The 17,556-nt window shown below is 42.4% G+C and overlaps 1 protein-coding gene across 1 annotated transcript in view; it reads left to right on the top strand.

Annotated features, from left to right (window-relative positions):
* Window positions 1-17,556, top strand: part of uxs1 (UDP-glucuronate decarboxylase 1) — a 39,346-nt gene that overhangs the window by 16,839 nt on the left and 4,951 nt on the right. Inside the window, exons 6-11 of the mRNA XM_018750099.2 lie at window positions 1,383-1,563; window positions 3,888-3,992; window positions 4,984-5,043; window positions 5,604-5,725; window positions 11,413-11,532; window positions 12,377-12,420. Coding sequence (XP_018605615.1) covers window positions 1,383-1,563; window positions 3,888-3,992; window positions 4,984-5,043; window positions 5,604-5,725; window positions 11,413-11,532; window positions 12,377-12,420 — 632 coding nt within the window. The remainder of the gene's footprint in view (window positions 1-1,382; window positions 1,564-3,887; window positions 3,993-4,983; window positions 5,044-5,603; window positions 5,726-11,412; window positions 11,533-12,376; window positions 12,421-17,556) is intronic.

Raw genomic sequence — 17,556 nt, 5'->3', positions numbered from 1 at the left:
ATACCTTCATGCTGTGCCACATGAATGGCTGTGTCTGTTACAGGCAGTTCCCAAGTTACGAACGCCTGACTTATGCGCAGCCTGTACTTACGAAGTACCCTCTTACTGACTGGAAGTTTTTTTTTTTTTTTTGTCACCCTTAAGTAACAGTCAAATGAAAACAACTTCATAATTAAGCTTATTAAAAATTTGAGTTACTGTATATGCAATGGTTCGTAATAACAAACTTTAACACGCATCAAAACACTGGGTGTCTACAGCAGTTTGTCGGCTCGTGGGCAGAGCGTGTGAGCCCGAGGTCTGACAAAGACTTCCTTCTTTTCCCATTAAGTGTCTCCTGTGTTACTGGATTTGGCTTTAATTTTTTCTGTTTTGACCCTCCTAACCATGGCACCAAAGCATGAATGTGATGCAAGTGATGGTGATGCATCCAAAAAAGGGAAATGATCACGATTGAAACTAAAGTGGAAATAATAAATAAAGCGAAAGGTGAAACGCCAAACAAAGGAAAAGCAAATGTGCGCGTGCTGTCTGAACTACTTGTCCCATTCGGGGTCGTGGGGAGCCGGCAACAAGAGCCTAAGGTCAGAGGGGAGGGGACACACCTAGGACAGGACGCCAGTCCGTCGCAAGGCACCCCAAGCGGGACTCGAACCCCCAGACCCACAGGAGAGCAGGACCCGGTCCAACCCACTGTGCCACCGCGCCCCCACTGAAAAGCAAACATTGTTTCTTCAATCGTGCATCCCGCCCGCCCATGGCTACAAAACACACTTTTTTCCAGTTGCGGAATCTCACTCCAGGCCCCCCCATGTTCTCCAACCTACCTCAATTTGCTCGAAGTACTGTCCCTCATCGTTTCCCAGTCACGTTCTACACCTCTTTCATAACGACCACCCGCCTGGTCCCTCGACCACAATTTCGGATCCTCACCTCTGTTCAGTTTGCCGATCAATCGGCCAACCACTTGCCCGTCCTCGACCACGAGAACACATCTAGTCCTTTGAGTCTGAATAAACGACACAGCCTCCTCTGTTCATCATCACAGTAGTAACATTTATCTCTTTCTCTCTTTGTATTGTAAATACTGTAATTACATTCTGTTACTGTATTGTTATATTAAAGATGTTTTAGTGTATCCGAAAGTGTTTCTTTAATGGTGTGTGTGTGTGTGTGTGTGTGTGTGTGTGTGTGTGTGTGTGTGTGTGTGTGTTTTTAAATATATGTATACATAGAAAGGTACCCAATATACGCATACATTTGACAAAATGAAATTAGATACCCACCATCCCTAGCTGTTTCGACTTAAGTCAAAATACAGGGACTACCTGTACTTGATTAGCTCTGACTGTTGTATGTTTGACTGCTGTTTACCTTCCTAGATCACTGGAGGAGCAGGATTTGTTGGCTCTCACCTGACAGATAAGCTAATGATGGATGGGCACGAGGTAACAGTGGTGGACAACTTCTTTACGGGCCGCAAGCGGAACGTGGAGCACTGGATTGGGCACGAGAATTTTGAACTGATCAACCATGATGTCGTGGAACCTCTGTACATCGAAGGTGAGCACCATTTCACCTTCGGTATAATCATTTTGTCTGGTGGGGATGTGGAAACATGGGTAGAAAGTGATTCAGGCCTCAGCTGATACGAGATAATTGGACAAACATCCAGTGTCTCATCAGTTTCATGTCTGTCAGTGATTTCATGCCCACTGGGCCCCTGTGATGGCTTCTTCATCTCTATATTTGACGATGTTTTCTGTTTCAGCATCACCCCATTTTCCTGCTCTTTTATTTGTTTCAGATGTAGTTTGAAAAATTATGACTTCAGGCCTTGGGGGGGGGAGACATTTTATTAGTCTTTTTATTGAAATTCAGCTTTAACAAGTAAACTTCAATTTTCTTATACACATTGTAGGAGAAAGCAGATTTATGTTAAAATCTGCCTGCAAGGACAAACATAGCTCCTCCCCTCACTTTCATGAGAAGGGCTGCTTCTCTTTGGTTCTCTAGAGCAACACACATTGCCTGTCTTCACCGCTGTGACTTGACTGTTTCTACCCTGATCTCTGAGATGCAGTAGGAGATGTGAGATTTGTAGCTTGGGAGGCTGAATTTGATTATTAGGTGAATTTCAAGCTTCACGTTTTTACTTTGAACGTTTCATTGCCAATCAGAATAACATAGAATGGGTGCACTGCTCCAGGGCTTAAAATGAACATGGGGACAATAAAATAATTACTCTGGACTAATTAAAATACACCGGGGGCAACCAAAAGAAAAAGCATTGGATTTTATATTATACTGTGAGGGATTCTTCCTTTGAAAAACAGCTTGAGTTGTGAACAGTTCTGTTCAAAATACGTCATGGCAATCCCACACACAAGTGCTTAGTTAACATTGCCAGGCTGTACTTCCTATGTTAAACTAAGAGAAAAACATTCTGTTTTGAAAAATGGCAATTTGTGTAAACGTATTTAAATAAAAATGGCTCAATAACTTTCATAAATGAAAGGCCATTTTATTTTGTTCTTATTAATCCTGTCATTAACATCTGTACCTCATATTTGGTGTGGCTGTTATAAAATATAGCTAAGGTATATTGCTCAAACTGCCAGCCAGTTGCTTATGTCAGAGGTCTTAATCTTTTGCTTACCGTAGTATCTTGCCATAAAATGGGTAGGTTCCACACTTCCGAGCAAAAATGTGGTATTTCTTCCCTCTTCAAAACATATTTTCTGTAGTCACAAACTGTAATCTTTGATATCATGAATATACCCCCTTCGAATCACGCTGAAAGTCCTGCTTTTGGCCTCTTGATACTTGGTTGCTTTGTTTCCAAAACCTGTCTATTAGAGAGGTTTTCAGCACTGATCCCGGAGAACCTCTCCATGTGGTGTTTTTATTGCAGCTGAGCTCTTAATGTGCTGTGATTTAGCCGCTGGTCGAATGAATATCCCAGATGACATAACACAGAATAAAAGTGTGTTTCTGTAGTAGTGCAAAGGGGAATTTGAGTTGGTGTATGTCTTTCTTTTTATTTATCGGACGTTTGCAAAAAAATGAGTCACTCCTTCAGTCATTTAGTCTTGGTCAGGCTTTCTAGAGTTTTGTACATAACTATTTCAACTTTCTGAAGCGGTGATCAATAATTTCCCATCTTTTTGCTGTTACAGATAATGCATAAAACAATATCCCAATGGAGGAATCAATCTTGAAATTGTGTGATGAATCTAGTCAATGGCTCAGTCAGGCCCATTTAGCCCTCTCCAGGTGGACGTTGCAAATTTGCATCAGCTAATACAGAATTTTCTTACTGCTAGTATTAATTTGGCCCTGAGAGGGTTAATTGTGAGCTCAGCTGTAAGAGAAACCACCATGCAGAAGCAGTCACCTGGGCCAAGGTGGGAAACCGTACATCTGATGTCTTGCTGAAACAAATAATCACACAATGTACTACTTAGCCGCTCTGAAAAATGTGCTAAGTGTATTAATTTCAGATGTTCGGTATGTCTTTCCAAATAGCATAATCTAAAATTGGAAAATCATGCATTCAGTGAACATCTGATTTTGGTACAATGCATTTAAATCTCCTTTTATAATAATCTTGTGAAAGATGTGCTGAGATGAAAATGTTTTTGAGTAGGTCACTGATAAGTACATAAATCTGTGTGACAGCTCATGATCTGTTTACTGTAAGAAAAACCATTAAACACCTGCAGTGTGGTGCAACACCCTCGGTTTGCCATGTTTTGGGTTTGGGGGTTTTCTTATGAAAATCAAAAGGTGATTCCAGCATTTACAGTTATTTCACATGTGCCCTTTCTTTTTTTCCATTCAAAAAATTAGTGGATATCTTTTTGTCTCTTGCCTTTTGTTAACAGTGGACCAGATCTATCATTTGGCCTCGCCTGCCTCGCCTCCTAACTACATGTACAATCCCATCAAAACCCTGAAGACAAATACCATTGGGACACTGAACATGCTGGGTAAGTGTCACTTTCTTGTCTGGTGTCTCAGCTCTCTTGCAGTCTTCTCAGAGTAAGAGATTAGCAGTCTTGGTCCCTGTTCTCCTTACTGAGTTTAGGCCTCTGTCTGATTGGGACAGTAGTCCGGACCCACTGTCGGTATTTTATATCCTAATAGAATCCAACTGTGCACCCAAATGTCCGAACCGGCTGTTGGGGGTCAGTGTTCTCCAGGAGGCACCAGTTCTTGAGGCTTTAAATCATACTTCAGGTTACAGTTTTGTGTACACATGGTGAACTGAATTCAGGGTTTCATTTTATTTCCAGTCCTTTTTCTAAGGTGCAAACCACTCGTACACCAAATGAAATTTTTGTAAAGAAAGCCTTCCTTTATTCTTGTTAAATTTACCCATGATCTCAGCAGAGATTGTAAAATTTATTTTTTTTCTGATGGTGGATCTGTTTTCCTCTTTCCTGATCTGCCCTCCTTTTTTAGGTCAGAAATGTTCTCCAAGTCAGTGACGCACTTGTTATGTTCTTTGCCCCCAGGGTTTCTGGATAAATGGGCCCTGGAGAATCACTCTGTATTTTGGCCAGAATTGCCTTTTGCTTCCAACCTGATGACATTCTTTGGGGGGGGCTGGGTCGCTTTATCGCCATGGCAACATACTCTACTTCTGGGGATTTTCTTGGATTTTTTAGTTTTAACACACCACTAATCTGAAATATGCTCAGACATGTATGTATTTCTTCAATAAACATTTGGAAAAGCCTAGTTTTTTCCATGGTTACTGCTCTTGATGATGGGGGATGGTCCTCTTTTGAGAAAATGTGATTTCTTGGGTAATTACTGAAATGCTTCATTAGCCCATAATTTTATATCATGGGCTTTTTTGAGCAAAACCTTTGAGATATATAATATTGCAAAAAAAAAAATATTTTACTCTGTATGTGTCTTCTCCCTGCTGAGGTTTACTGTTGGGATTAATTGTTCTTTTCTCTTTTTCCCCAGGCTTAGCCAAGCGTGTGGGCGCTCGTCTCCTACTGGCATCCACATCAGAGGTGTATGGAGGTAAGAGTTATGGTGCATTTATATGAATGATGTTTGTTCAAGATCCTTGTATAAGGTTTCAGGTAACCCCAGGACTTGTTCATCACAAGTCCATGTGCTTTTCTGCCTACAGGTTAGTGGCTAATACATTCACTTTCTGTGTCACACCCAGCAATGCGGTTCATACGTGCTATAACCCATGAGCCAATCAGCTATGGATGGTAGCAAGGGGACTTAAACTGGGAGTTGTGTCCTGAAGCTTTGTAGTAAACCTTCAGTCTCCAAAATGAAAGGAGAAATCGTTTCAGTTTTTTGTAGAGTGGTCTTCTCAACAGAGTGATACAGAACACTGAATAATTGAGCACTTGCAACACAAAACTGATAAAAACAAATATCAAAGATGCTGATTTGCAAATATGAACTAAATAAGCCAACTGACAGCTGAGGAGAGGAAAACCAAAAACATAACTCCCAATATGAGGAAAGACTAAAAATAAAACTCTAGGGGTCTAAGTACTAGCAGCCTCCCACCTCCAAATTGGGGGGGGGAATATAGTATGTTCATCCCTCTCGTTCCACAGACCCGGAGGTTCACCCCCAGAGTGAGGACTATTGGGGCCATGTGAACCCCATCGGTCCCAGGGCCTGCTATGACGAGGGAAAGCGAGTGGCAGAGACCATGTGTTATGCCTACATGAAGCAGGTAGGACCCCAGACGCCACCATATGGACTCCTAAATACTTGCATTAGTAGGTTAGCAGTAGACTAGCTAGTCAGACAGTGGGCATCATTGCAGATTTCTGAAAAAAAGAAAACGCACCTTCTCGGAGGGGAGTGAATTTTTAGCGCACGGTTAATCTCCAGTTATGTATAGCACTGATAATTTTGTGTGTATGTTTGTATGTATGTATTAGGAATAAAAACCTTGATCAGTAAAATATAGTGATGATTCAGATGTCTTTTGGAAATCATACGTCATGCGTACATCTGAAATTGCAGTCATTAGGCTATTGCAGTTCTCCATTAAACTTATCTGTCTTGTTAGATCTGTATGGTTCTGTAAAAAATGAACGGAAAAATGACAAGGTGGAATGACTTGGAATCCTACAGCTACTCCTCTGACTTGAGGCTGTCCTTCTGCTCTCCTGCTTCTCAATTCCTGTGCGGCCAGTGAGCCTCATTACGGAGGCCGAGTAGAGCTTGCGGACCAGTGACCAGTTAATCTCCCTCCTGTACAAACCTTGCCCCAATCACAGTCCCCCACTCTTCCTGTGTGAGTGATGGAATCAGCTGTTGGAGGTTAACTCCCCTCCTGCTAATTTCACCTCTCCACACACTTTTGGTTTCACAGGTAGGATTAAAGGTGAAAAGGAATTTGGATGCGCTTTTCCTCCGGTTTACTTTTCAACACCTTAGCCAGCGGCCTGCGTTTGGATTACCGAGCGCTCCGCGGTGGCCCTGCAATGTTTGTGCACTGATTGAGTCACTCAACTGTTGTGGAAGTAAATGGATCTATTCTGCCGTGCAGCTGTAATTGAGGATGTGGAGGCGTATTGCTTTTCACTTCAGTGTGACAGCTCACTTGTTTGAGCAATTATACATTGCGGTCACATTTACATCCTGAATTGTATGCCAGCAATTAAGTGCCTGCCAGTGTCATCCCTGTGGCACCTTTCAGTACAGACTAGTTACAAAACCGAGTGAAGAATGGCGCACTTTGAAATCCTAATGATCTTTTCAGCCCAGACCTCCTGGTCTTGGTAGGCTTTCATCGCTCGGCCTTCCACAAAAAAATCGCTTGTACCTCTTGTGGTGCTAGAGTTGCGTTCAGAAATTGTCCTAGGCCTGAGATTGTACTCTGAGTAGAGTTCGGACCAGACGTCTGTTTGTAAATCCAAAGTCGCTTTTACCAGTTAGTCATCAGTTTAATAATCAGTTAAAGCTTAGTACATGTCACTCTGTTTATTTGCTGGTTAGGTATTGTAGAAACCTCAAGTAACTCTATAATAAAATATTTTAATTTAAATTTTATTCACTTCATACAATATTGAAATTAATCTCTGGAAAAATAAAAATTCAATCCTCTTTGTGGACCTTATTTATCCCTTAGTCTTAATGCTGTGTTCCTCAGCTTCTGACTACTTTTTTTTTTTTTTTTTTTAAATAGTCAATAAAATCTTAATACAAACATGTATCAGTTTATATTTTAGGGCCTGTGAAAATATAACTAAAATATTTGAGACATTTTCTTAACTTGAAGCTGCATTTAAAATGATTGCATACAAACAACTAAATATAGAAATATGCTGTCCCAACAAATTTGTGTTTAACTCCCACTGTTGACTGATTAATCCAATGAATGTATTCTAAATTGATCATCTTATTACTGATTGTCAACATTGGCAGGTGCTCTAAATGCATGTCGCTTTCACTCTACAACATTTTTTTTTTTTTTTTTTTTTTTAATTGGGAAGTGATGGAATTGTCTGTTAAATAAAAGGGAAAGTGTTTTTGTACTTCTGAGAATCTGTTTGTAATGCAGAAAACCAGTGTGCATTTACACTTTTTAGCTGACATTTTTCTCCAAAGTGACTAAATTAACAATCGAATAGTTTAACAGTGTGTGCAGCAGGGTAGTTTTTACTGTACCAATGCAAGGTAAGTACCTTGCTCAAGTGTACTACAGCAGGAGGTAGGATTTGAACCTGAGTCTTTTGGGTGTCTCTAACTGCTGCACCACCTGCTGGCCCCTCGTGTACCTGCACCAAGCAGGGAGACTAAATTTGGACAGTGCGTGGTTCTGCTTGTTGAGGTCGCTCCCATTCTTCGGTACACGTGTCAAAAAGAGCGTCTCCTCCAGGTCTTTTACCTGCCTGTTGCACAAGCAGTTTCCTCTGCTTTTTTTGCATTTTTGGTTTTTGGACTGATGTTGGCATTTCTTATTCTGCTCTACTCATTATATTCCTGTCATTTTTCTTCATGCATTTTCCTTTGTCTCCCACCTTCCCAGCATCTCTGATATCCATAAGGTTCAAGAATGAAAAAGCTTTTTTCAGCAAAATTGTATTTCCCTTGTTGTTGTTGTTGTTGTTGTTGTTGTTGTTGTTGTTGTTGTTAAATCCTTGACTTGAAGACTCATTTTCTGCTAACCCCTTCTTTTTTTTTTTTTTTTTTTTTTTTTTTTTGCATTGCTAATTGTACTTTTCTGGCATTTAAAGAGACAAGTTCTAAAAGGTTATTTCAAATGTATTTTTCAACGGAAAAGTTGTCTGTCTTTTTACAACAGGAATCATGTTGTTCACAAGAATGTGATGGACTGATGGATTTATATCAATATTATACAAGTATAATATTGCTTCTGTTTAAACATTGTGCTTTGAGCCTTTCTAAGCATTCTCATGGGTGGACCCAGTGTGTGGTTGAGTCAGTCATCTCAGAAGACTTGTGTAGCATCTGTTCTCACTGTGCAGCCCCCCCCCCCCCCCTTTTTTTTTTTTTTTTATTGTAGCCCTAAGTGCTTTATCTGTAGAGTTGTAGATTTATCTGGCTAATATGAGGATAAAGTGGACGTCTGCTCACTGGGAGCAGATCTGGTGACTCTTTTGCTTATGCACATGGCTGCTTATGAAAACCAACAGGTGACGCAAGCATTTACAAATCTTCCCAAATTTGTTCCCCTCCTTTATTCCGTTTAACAAAGATCTGTCCAGAAATTTGGTGTGTGTGTGTGTGTGTGTGTGTGTGTGTGTGTGTGTGTGTGTGTGTGTGTGTCTGTCTACTGTGTTCTGCAGGGGGAAAAAACCATGCATGCAAAGCAGAAAGTCTTGTTTCATAATCACTGTTTTGCAGTGAATTCTGAGAAATTGATTCATTACTTTATAAATATGAAAAATGAACTTCCAAATGGTAGGATTAAGCGCACCTCTTGATTCTATTTTCAGATTTTTGAATGAAATTAAGTGAGCTTTGTAAGTTTTGAGAGTTGACTTCGTATTACGCCACATAGTGGACAAGACAGATGTATTAGCTTATGTAAGATAACTTGGAGCTAATCTTGTTTTTCTCTTGTATTTCCTTCCCTTGCACTTGTTTAGCGTTCATCGTAGACCACAGCAGCTCAGTTTACATTCTCGTATGGCTACCCTGGTATCTTGTGATGTCTTCCCTTTTCACATGCAGGGGGAGGGGGGCACAGTGGCACAGCAGGTTTGGCCGGGGCCTGCCATGTGGTGGGTCTGGGGTTCAAGTCATGCTTGGGGTACCCTGCGATGGACTGGCGTCTTGTCCGGGGTGTCCCCCCCCCCCCAGCCTTGCGCCCTGTGTTTCCAGGTTAGGCTCCGGTTTGCCAAGACCCTGCTTGAGACATACTGTGTGTGTGTGTGTGTGTGTGTGTGTGTGTGTGTGTGTGTGTGTGTGTGTGTGTGTGTGACTTTAACTGGACAGTTCCTAGAACTGTCACCTATCAGCAAAAGCATAAAACATTTGGGGCATTCAGAAAGTCTACATGCTGGTCTCAGTGGAAACAAAACCTCCAGCAGTAAGTGGGGGGGGAAGGTGGTTATGCTGTGACTTATTTGCTTTTGGAAGTGATAGCTGAGAGTAATGCTACACCTGGCCAATAGGATTTGCTGTGTTTTGCCTCTCTTAAAAGTCATGGTGTGGTTACCATGGCATTGCAAAATATCATATGATGGCGAGGCTATTTGACAGTTTCACAAGGACATCAAAGAGGAGAAGGTTGAAGTCCTTGTCTTCTGGTTACCAGGGTATTTATAGAGATTTTTATCATAAATGACAGGTCTTAAGCTCCATCAGAAATTAATTTTATCAGTTTGCCAAACTTATTCAGTTTCATCTGAATGTCATAAGTTACACAAACTTTTTGCTGCTTTACATTACTTTTCAAAATTAATGTAATGATTTTACCAAATCATTAAGCTGGTTTTAAATTAATTTTGTTTCCGCAATGTATAAATAAACATTGTTCTGGCAAAACTGAACAAACTGAAAATGCATTTTCAGAGCCTCATTTTTTTTTTTTTTTTTAAACAGTCTTTTGAGGAATACAAAAATGAAAGCTGTTTATATTACTTTTCACATTCTAAGTTCTGCTGTAGCATCACCTGTCACAGGTGTCTGGATTTCTGAACAAAGGGTGATTTGGGGGGCGGGGGGGATGCGGAGTGGCGGTGGGGGTGCCACATGGACTTGAGCCGGATTACAGCGAAGGCACGGTCACGTCTAACTTTTTGCCCACAGACCACAAAAGGAACACCACACTCATTTGTTTTCCTTTAACAAAACCTGTCTTCTCCATTGGGCCGCCTTTCATTGCTGCTTATTTAACAGAAAGATGCATCTCGCCGAAGGTTGTCTCGCGGAGTCAGTTTGTGAATCCTCCTGTGGATGATGTTAAGCTGATTTGAAAAGAACAGAGAACACGGGTTCCCGTTCGCAGCAACGTGAGCCGTTGAGTTCTGTCTTCCTTGATCCATGGTTACAGAACAACACACCCACACGTTCTTCGTTTTCTCTGTTTACACCACCGTACATCCAGACATTAGGGGGACTGACATTTGGAGGGAGCATCGATCGTGACACCAGACCTTTCCTTTCGCCAAGAGAGGGGGCAGCAGAGCAGGGGATTGGCAAGGAGATGACTGCGGATGACAGCGGATCAAGTCCACTGTCTTCCTTGCCGCACTGCTCTTCAGAGAGCCTTATGGTTAATAACTCCGACAGCTGTCGCATACATCTCTTGGACTCCTCTCACATCCTCTGGCTTCACCCCTTATATACCTTCCACAGAAATTTAGTACATAAAGCTGACAAAATGGTTAGTTTCCCCCCCACAGTACTCCGAGTACAAAATGAGGAAAGTAAAACAATCACTCTCATTGACAACGGAGGAAGAAGCAGCCCGACTCGTAAAGCGGCGTTTTCTCCAAAGTCCTCCGTATTTTAACGCCGTCCAGTGGCTTATCGTAAGTGTTTTGAATATATCTGGGTCAGAAATCCCTTTGAATTATGCAGACCGAGAGCGTAACTAAAGTTAAGCGTAACCTGTAGCGGTATTAACGGCAGCCTATATCCAGAGCTCTGTGCGATACGAAAATGTTGTCTCTGGTGGCTGGCAAAAGAGAAGTTCAAATGGGACTTAAGCTGGTGTCTTATCGTTCGGTTTTTAACTCTGCTAGTTGACAACTAGGGCAAGTAAATGAAGGATCAATTCCTAGATTTTGATCCCAGTGCTTTATGGTTTCTAATCATGACAATGGCTTCTGCTCAAGGCTGACCAGGTTCGTGTTAATCGTTTTACCGTAAGACGCAGTCCACGCCACCCGTCACGTATCTGTTTCGTAAGTCCTGGTGACCTTCTGTGCCTCGCAGGAAGGAGTGGAGGTGAGGGTGGCGCGGATCTTCAACACCTTCGGCTCTCGGATGCACATGAACGATGGCCGCGTGGTGAGCAACTTCATCCTGCAGGCCCTCCAAGGGGAACCGCTTACGGTAAGTGTCCGGCACCACCCTGCACGTCCCTTCCAGCGCGTTGGATGTTTTGAGTGACTGCTGACACCTGCTGGTTGCGACGTCGGCGTGGGCCTAGCATCGAGTACCGGTACTGGAATACACCCGATTCTACCTAGCATTGCCATACCAACCAGCTAGCTTCATTACTAAAGTAGAGACGGTAGACACCCCGTTCATTTTCCGTTATTTAAGTGTCAGACTTGATAACGACACCACTGTGACAATTCTCACAAGATTGCTTGCTTGAGAAAGGTTTGGCTGCGATTGGGTTGGGCTCTGCGGGTTTCAAAACATCAACTTGTCCTGATCTTTTTCTACTTTATTTTTCTTTTAGTCAAAGCAAATAAGGCTCTTGTTCTCCTTGTGTATGGTGCGTTTATTCGTAAACCTCACTGTTCAGAAAATGTCAGTTCTCGGCTTCGCAAAGCGAGAGTGAGGCATGTTTTGAGATGCTTCCTGGTTCTGCTGTGGACTTAGTTTCCTGGCAGCTAGAGAGGCGAATAACAAGGACTACACAGCTAACAAGGTGGGTGTTGTGTCCATGGTGATAAAAGGGCTTGCGAGGGATGGCTTCAGCACTTTAGTACCATCAGCTGCGGAGAAGGAAATGTCCGCAGTGAGACGGTGCCTGGCGACTTTGTGTTTCTTGTTCCCAGCAGTGTTGAGTCTAACTCCAGCTACATGGAATATGAAGCAAAAGTAAACATTCATGCTGGTTTGATTGGCAGCATATTGGGTGTTTGTCATGATGCGGTCGGGAGTGTTGATGTATTCGCGGCAATGCGTAAGATGGCTTTCCCCCTCTTTTTTTTTTTTTTTTTAGGTTTATGGTTCTGGGTCACAAACGAGAGCGTTCCAGTATGTAAGGTAAGCACCGGAAACTTCAGCCGTGTGTCTTTTCTTGTGTAATAGGATATGAGACATCAAGTCTTGCTGAGAACAATAAGAAGATGTGCCTCATATATCACTCAATATGTCAAGTTAAGCAGTTTTTCACAGATTTAATATAGATGGGTGATGCTGTGTGTTCTCAGTCCAGCTCCTTGGTACGGTGGCCCCTGGGGATTACCGTAGGGGCACCGACAGGATGCTGGTAAAGTCAAGCGAAAACCCAGGATATGAGAAACATGGTTTCAGTATTAATACCATTCTTATTGTTTACTTTCTTACCTTATCCAGAGAGAGAAATTTTTAGACGTGTGTGAATTTTTTTTTATAGTATGGCTGACTGTGCTGTTCTCCTATGTGTTTACACTGAAACCAAATCTTTATTGCTTTATGCAGTTGGACCAGTTTATGTTTTGTTCCCTAGTGGGTGGGTAGGTTTGCTAGATCTGTAGGGCTCTGTGTGTTGTGAAGGGTCAGGGCTCATGTGTTTAGTGCCCCTGTGCAGTGAGGATTATTTAGAGGGTATGTCAGAGAGGATATGGGCAGTGCAGCAGAAAACCCCTCCAGGATTCAGTTCAGCTGGAAACATTAAAGCCTTCCAGCATGTGCCTACACACACTTGTATTTTTAATTTTTTTTTTTTTGTGTGTGTGTGTGTGTGTGTGTGTGTGTGTGTGTGTGTGTGTGTGTGTGTGTGTGTGTGTGTGTGTGTGCGCGCGCGCATATATATATATATATTATACACACACAACATATGCGCCATGAAAAAGTGAATTGTGAAGCAGTTTGATATTGATATCCTTTCACGTAGAACCGTGGACATTCGGACAGCGGTCGCCTTCAGCCTCCCCGTCAGAGCGGATGCGGGGTCACGTTTCCCTTTGCTTTGGGCATGACCCGTTTGTACCATAGAATATTCCACATGTTTTGAAATATGGTTCGTATAGCAACGGAGCATCTGAACCTGCCCTCAGCCTGGAAAGGTTTTGAAACTTGTAAACGATCACAGTGCCTATGATGACCAACCAGAAGAGCTGATCTCATATGATTGTTTCAGTGAACTGTGGTAACTGACTTCACCGTAGTTTGTCTTGAGAGAGAGAGAGAGAGAGAGAGAGAGAAACTAACCTTCAACTAGCTACTTTAACTACATATCAAACTGTACCACAGTTATTTTGCCCTTTGCACTCTGTATTATCATCTTTTATTCATTTTCTTTTCAGAGCAGATTTTTATCCCCGACACCTTATTTGACCGCAGCATCGCTCCTTGGTAGATGGAATGCACAGTGTGTTCAGTTAAATGTATGTACATTTTACTCTGTGTGAGCATGCCTCCTGTGCAGGTGGCAACTTTTGAGGCTGACCAACACGCAGCGATGGCATGCGGATCCCAGGCGATGCCTTTGATGGGATTGCTTCCCAGTCCTATAAATGAGTCCGTGGTGTTTCAAAGCTCCGAACCTCTGTTTTCATATTGAAAATGCTGGGTTTGTTTGTTCGCACACAGACCGATAAACTCCTTTCATGGGGGCTAAATTACCTGCTTATTAGAGAAGGGAGGGTTAGTGGTGGGTGTTGGGTGTAGATGTGTAGTACTGACCACAGGTATTTTTCAGGGCTTTTTTCCATTGCCTTTGCTCTGTAGGTGTCTTCTGTGCAGCACAGCCCCTGCTCTTCTCTGGGGGGGTACATCTTTAAAGTATTATTTGCGGGCAGGAATAAAAATCTTCCAAAAAAGACGTCCTGTGTTGTCCTGCTGCCGATTTTTGTCATCTTTGCCCATTTGAAATACCAGAACACACCTCTGAAGCCGCTCACCTTTGAACATCAGACATAGAAGCAGCAATGAGATGTTTGAAGCCTGGTATCTCCGATAGTAAACGTTAACAGAAACCCGATTTGCTTAATTAAATGTTGCACTAATGAAAGCGATGACTATCCTAGATACCGGTCTGAGGGTTCAACACTTGGTCCGTGGAAGTTTTTTCTCAATACAGTGAGAAGCCTGGAGGTAAATGAATATGTCCTCACTGACTGACACAGTGACAGGGTGGGTAACAATAATAACGTGTAACACGCTCAGCTCCGCTTAGTTTAATTTTTGGTGCAGAAGTCCTTACTGAGAGCAGGTGAAATGGATATTAAAGCACAGTATTCACAATTTTTTTAAAAATTTTCTCTAGCATGGCTACAAATGTGCAGAAGCAGATTTCGCATTACTTTATAGCATATGTGGGGAATTTGAAATGAATCCTTATTCAATATATTACACTATTCTTTTCATTTCAAGGTGTTCCGACGCCTCGGTGACCTTCCTATTTCCTATTTCATTCCACTATAACCCCCACTGCTGTGAATCAATGATTTAAAATTTGTATGAGAGAAATACCAGGACACAGGAGTTGTGTGACAAGGAAATGCACATTCCAGTATGTGAAATTTTGTCAAACGCTGGAATAATAGGATTTTTTTTTTTGTGGATTTTATTTATTTATTTATTTTTAATATTATGAAATCATTTCTGGTTTCTTGTTATGGAAAATTGATCTGTCTGCTTCTCGTGGGTGACGGAGCCAGCGAAAGGGAGAGCTTAGTAGTAACCCCTGTGCTCTTTGTCTCTACCTTTCTCTATGCCATCCCCATCCCCATGGGGGCAGGGGGAGGGGTCCTGCTGTAGGTAGAAATCCAGCTGTACGCTACAGCACACACTCGCTAAACACGGTGCACAATTATTTTTCAAAACTGAAGGTTGCATTACACTTCAGAGTTTGTTCATACGTTTAAAGGTGGACCAGTGGGTAGCTGTAGTCTCAGCATGTTACCTAACTCACACACACGTTTTCAGAACCGCTTGTCCCAGACGGGGTCACGGGGAACCGGAGCCTACCCGGTAACACAGGGTGTAAGGCCGGAGGGGGAAGGGGACACACCCAGGACGGGACGCCAGTCCATTGCAAGGCACCCCAAGCAGGATTCGAACCCCAGACCCACTGGAGAGCAGGACTGTGGTCCAGCCCACTGCTCTACCGCACCCCCCCCCCCCCCCCCCCAATTACCTAACTCTATTTGGACAATTCTCCATTAGGTTATATGCATAACTGGGGGGGAATACATCTGCTTTTAGTAGATGTAGTATGGAAACCGTAATATGCTGTAAATATATAGTAATTTGTTCTTTTGTTTGCCCTGAATTGTACATCACTGTGGAGAAAGGCATCGGCTAAGTTAATAAATGTAAATATAAGAAATGCGTAAAAAATGAACTATAGGGAGAAATAAATGATGCCATAGCTGGTGACAAGTTGTAAAAGATGAATATAATTTAATTTTGCTGCATGTGCGGTAAAATAGTTTGTCAGTGGAGTGAGGGGCTCTGAGTGCAGGCAGCGTTTTCATGCCCTGCACCCCGTCTCCAAATGTCCCCCCAGTGCTGAAGTCACTCCTACGCTCTGCACAGCAGCGCTCTCAATCGTCTTGGTTTCTCAAATTGCCACCGAATTTATTGAATTAAATAGTTATTTTATACTGTATAATGAGAGTTAGAATAAAATAAGATCTTTTTTTTTTTCTTTGTGAATCAACCTATTCCAACCGTGCCTTGAATTCATGTCAGTTGAAATAACAAGCAGAGAATGAAAACTGTAACCGTGTGAGAAATTCAAGGGAGGCTTCTAGTTCCATCTGTGTCCTATTCTGTACATATTATAAATATTCCTGTCCTGTTCTGTACATACAGAGTTCTGTGCCTGGTGAATAGATGACTAAGGGGGGGAAAAAGAAAAAAATATGCTGCATTTACTGGTCAATTGCAGACCCCATCAAGGCTAAAATGTTGAAATGTGTGTTCTGCAAAATTATGTATGTTATGTAATCATGCAGTAGCTGCACTTTTCAAACTGGATTTGTCTTTAAAGCATATCTTGTCCTTCATAAGTACTTTGTCTGTAAAATACTCTTTATACTGAACTATGACATTATTCAAATGTATCAACGTATTTGCAAAGGTTAGAATGTACCAGGCAACGGTCTTCTCTGTAATACTATACAGACGTGAAAGCTGGAGGAAACTTAAAGATATGTTTGGCAGCTAAGAAGACGACAAGATGAATATTGGATTAAATCAAGCCAGAGCTCTTTGGAAGTCCAGCTGATGAGGTTGTCATTCTTTGGTTACCTCCTGCAAAGGTCCAGTTGTCTAGAAGAGACGGTGATGCCTGACAAAGTTGTAGCACAAAGACGGGGAGGACCAGGAAAGGGAACAAGAGAACAATCTGGAAGCACTCTGTAGTACCCTATGTGGTTGCCGAGAGTCTACGTCGCCTCTACGGCACTTAACATAACCCTATTATGGAATAGTGTTACTCTTGCATTAGTACAGTGATGCGTGCAATTTAGAGATGCGACAAAAAAAAAAAAAAATCGTTGTTGTCAGCAGTAGAAGACCAGTGAGAAAGAATGGAAAACATGTTCTATTTTTCAATATGTAGACCTTTCTTTTGTCAGTTAAACACTGAGGTTAATGGTGTATGGCTCTATTTATATTGCAATAGAGGTGTGCGTTATTAAAACGAATGAAAAGCGTATATTTTGGAAAACGTGTGTTTCGCATACGGTGCCCGGATATCTTCTTGTTTAATTACCAGGGAGCTTTTCTGGAATGGAAAATTCCCCTGGCGTCCGAGCCGCCGACTCCTTTTCTCGAGCGGACTCTGCGACTGAAAGCGCTGGCGGATGGCAGCGGTGTGCCGAATGCAGAAATGCAGCGAGAGGTCGGAAACGAGAGCGGTGTTAATGCGGCCCGGCGTGCGCACCGCAGGACTTAAATTATTGAGCAGCCTGCGACTGGACACCTTGTCCACTTGGCGAGGGGAAACGGCCTGGGTGTGGAGACCGGTATGTTGGAGTCCTGATGCTAGGTTTGCCCAGATGTGCCCTTGTTCAGGAGCTCATTAGTCAGGTGTGGTGCTGTGTGGCGGTGTAAATATGAAATGCTTTCAGCGCTTCTGTTTCTGGAGCTCTTAATGACGGTAGGAACGTTTGCCGAATACTGCCGTTCGTAGGTAACGTGTGTTGAAAGGATTTGAAGAGCAGAAGAAACGCACCGTGTCCAGCT

This window comes from Scleropages formosus, chromosome 1, assembly GCF_900964775.1.
Source record: "Scleropages formosus chromosome 1, fSclFor1.1, whole genome shotgun sequence".
NCBI lineage: Eukaryota > Metazoa > Chordata > Actinopteri > Osteoglossiformes > Osteoglossidae > Scleropages > Scleropages formosus.
The sequence above is the reverse complement of the archived record's forward strand: the minus strand, read 5'-3'. Positions and strand labels throughout refer to the sequence as shown.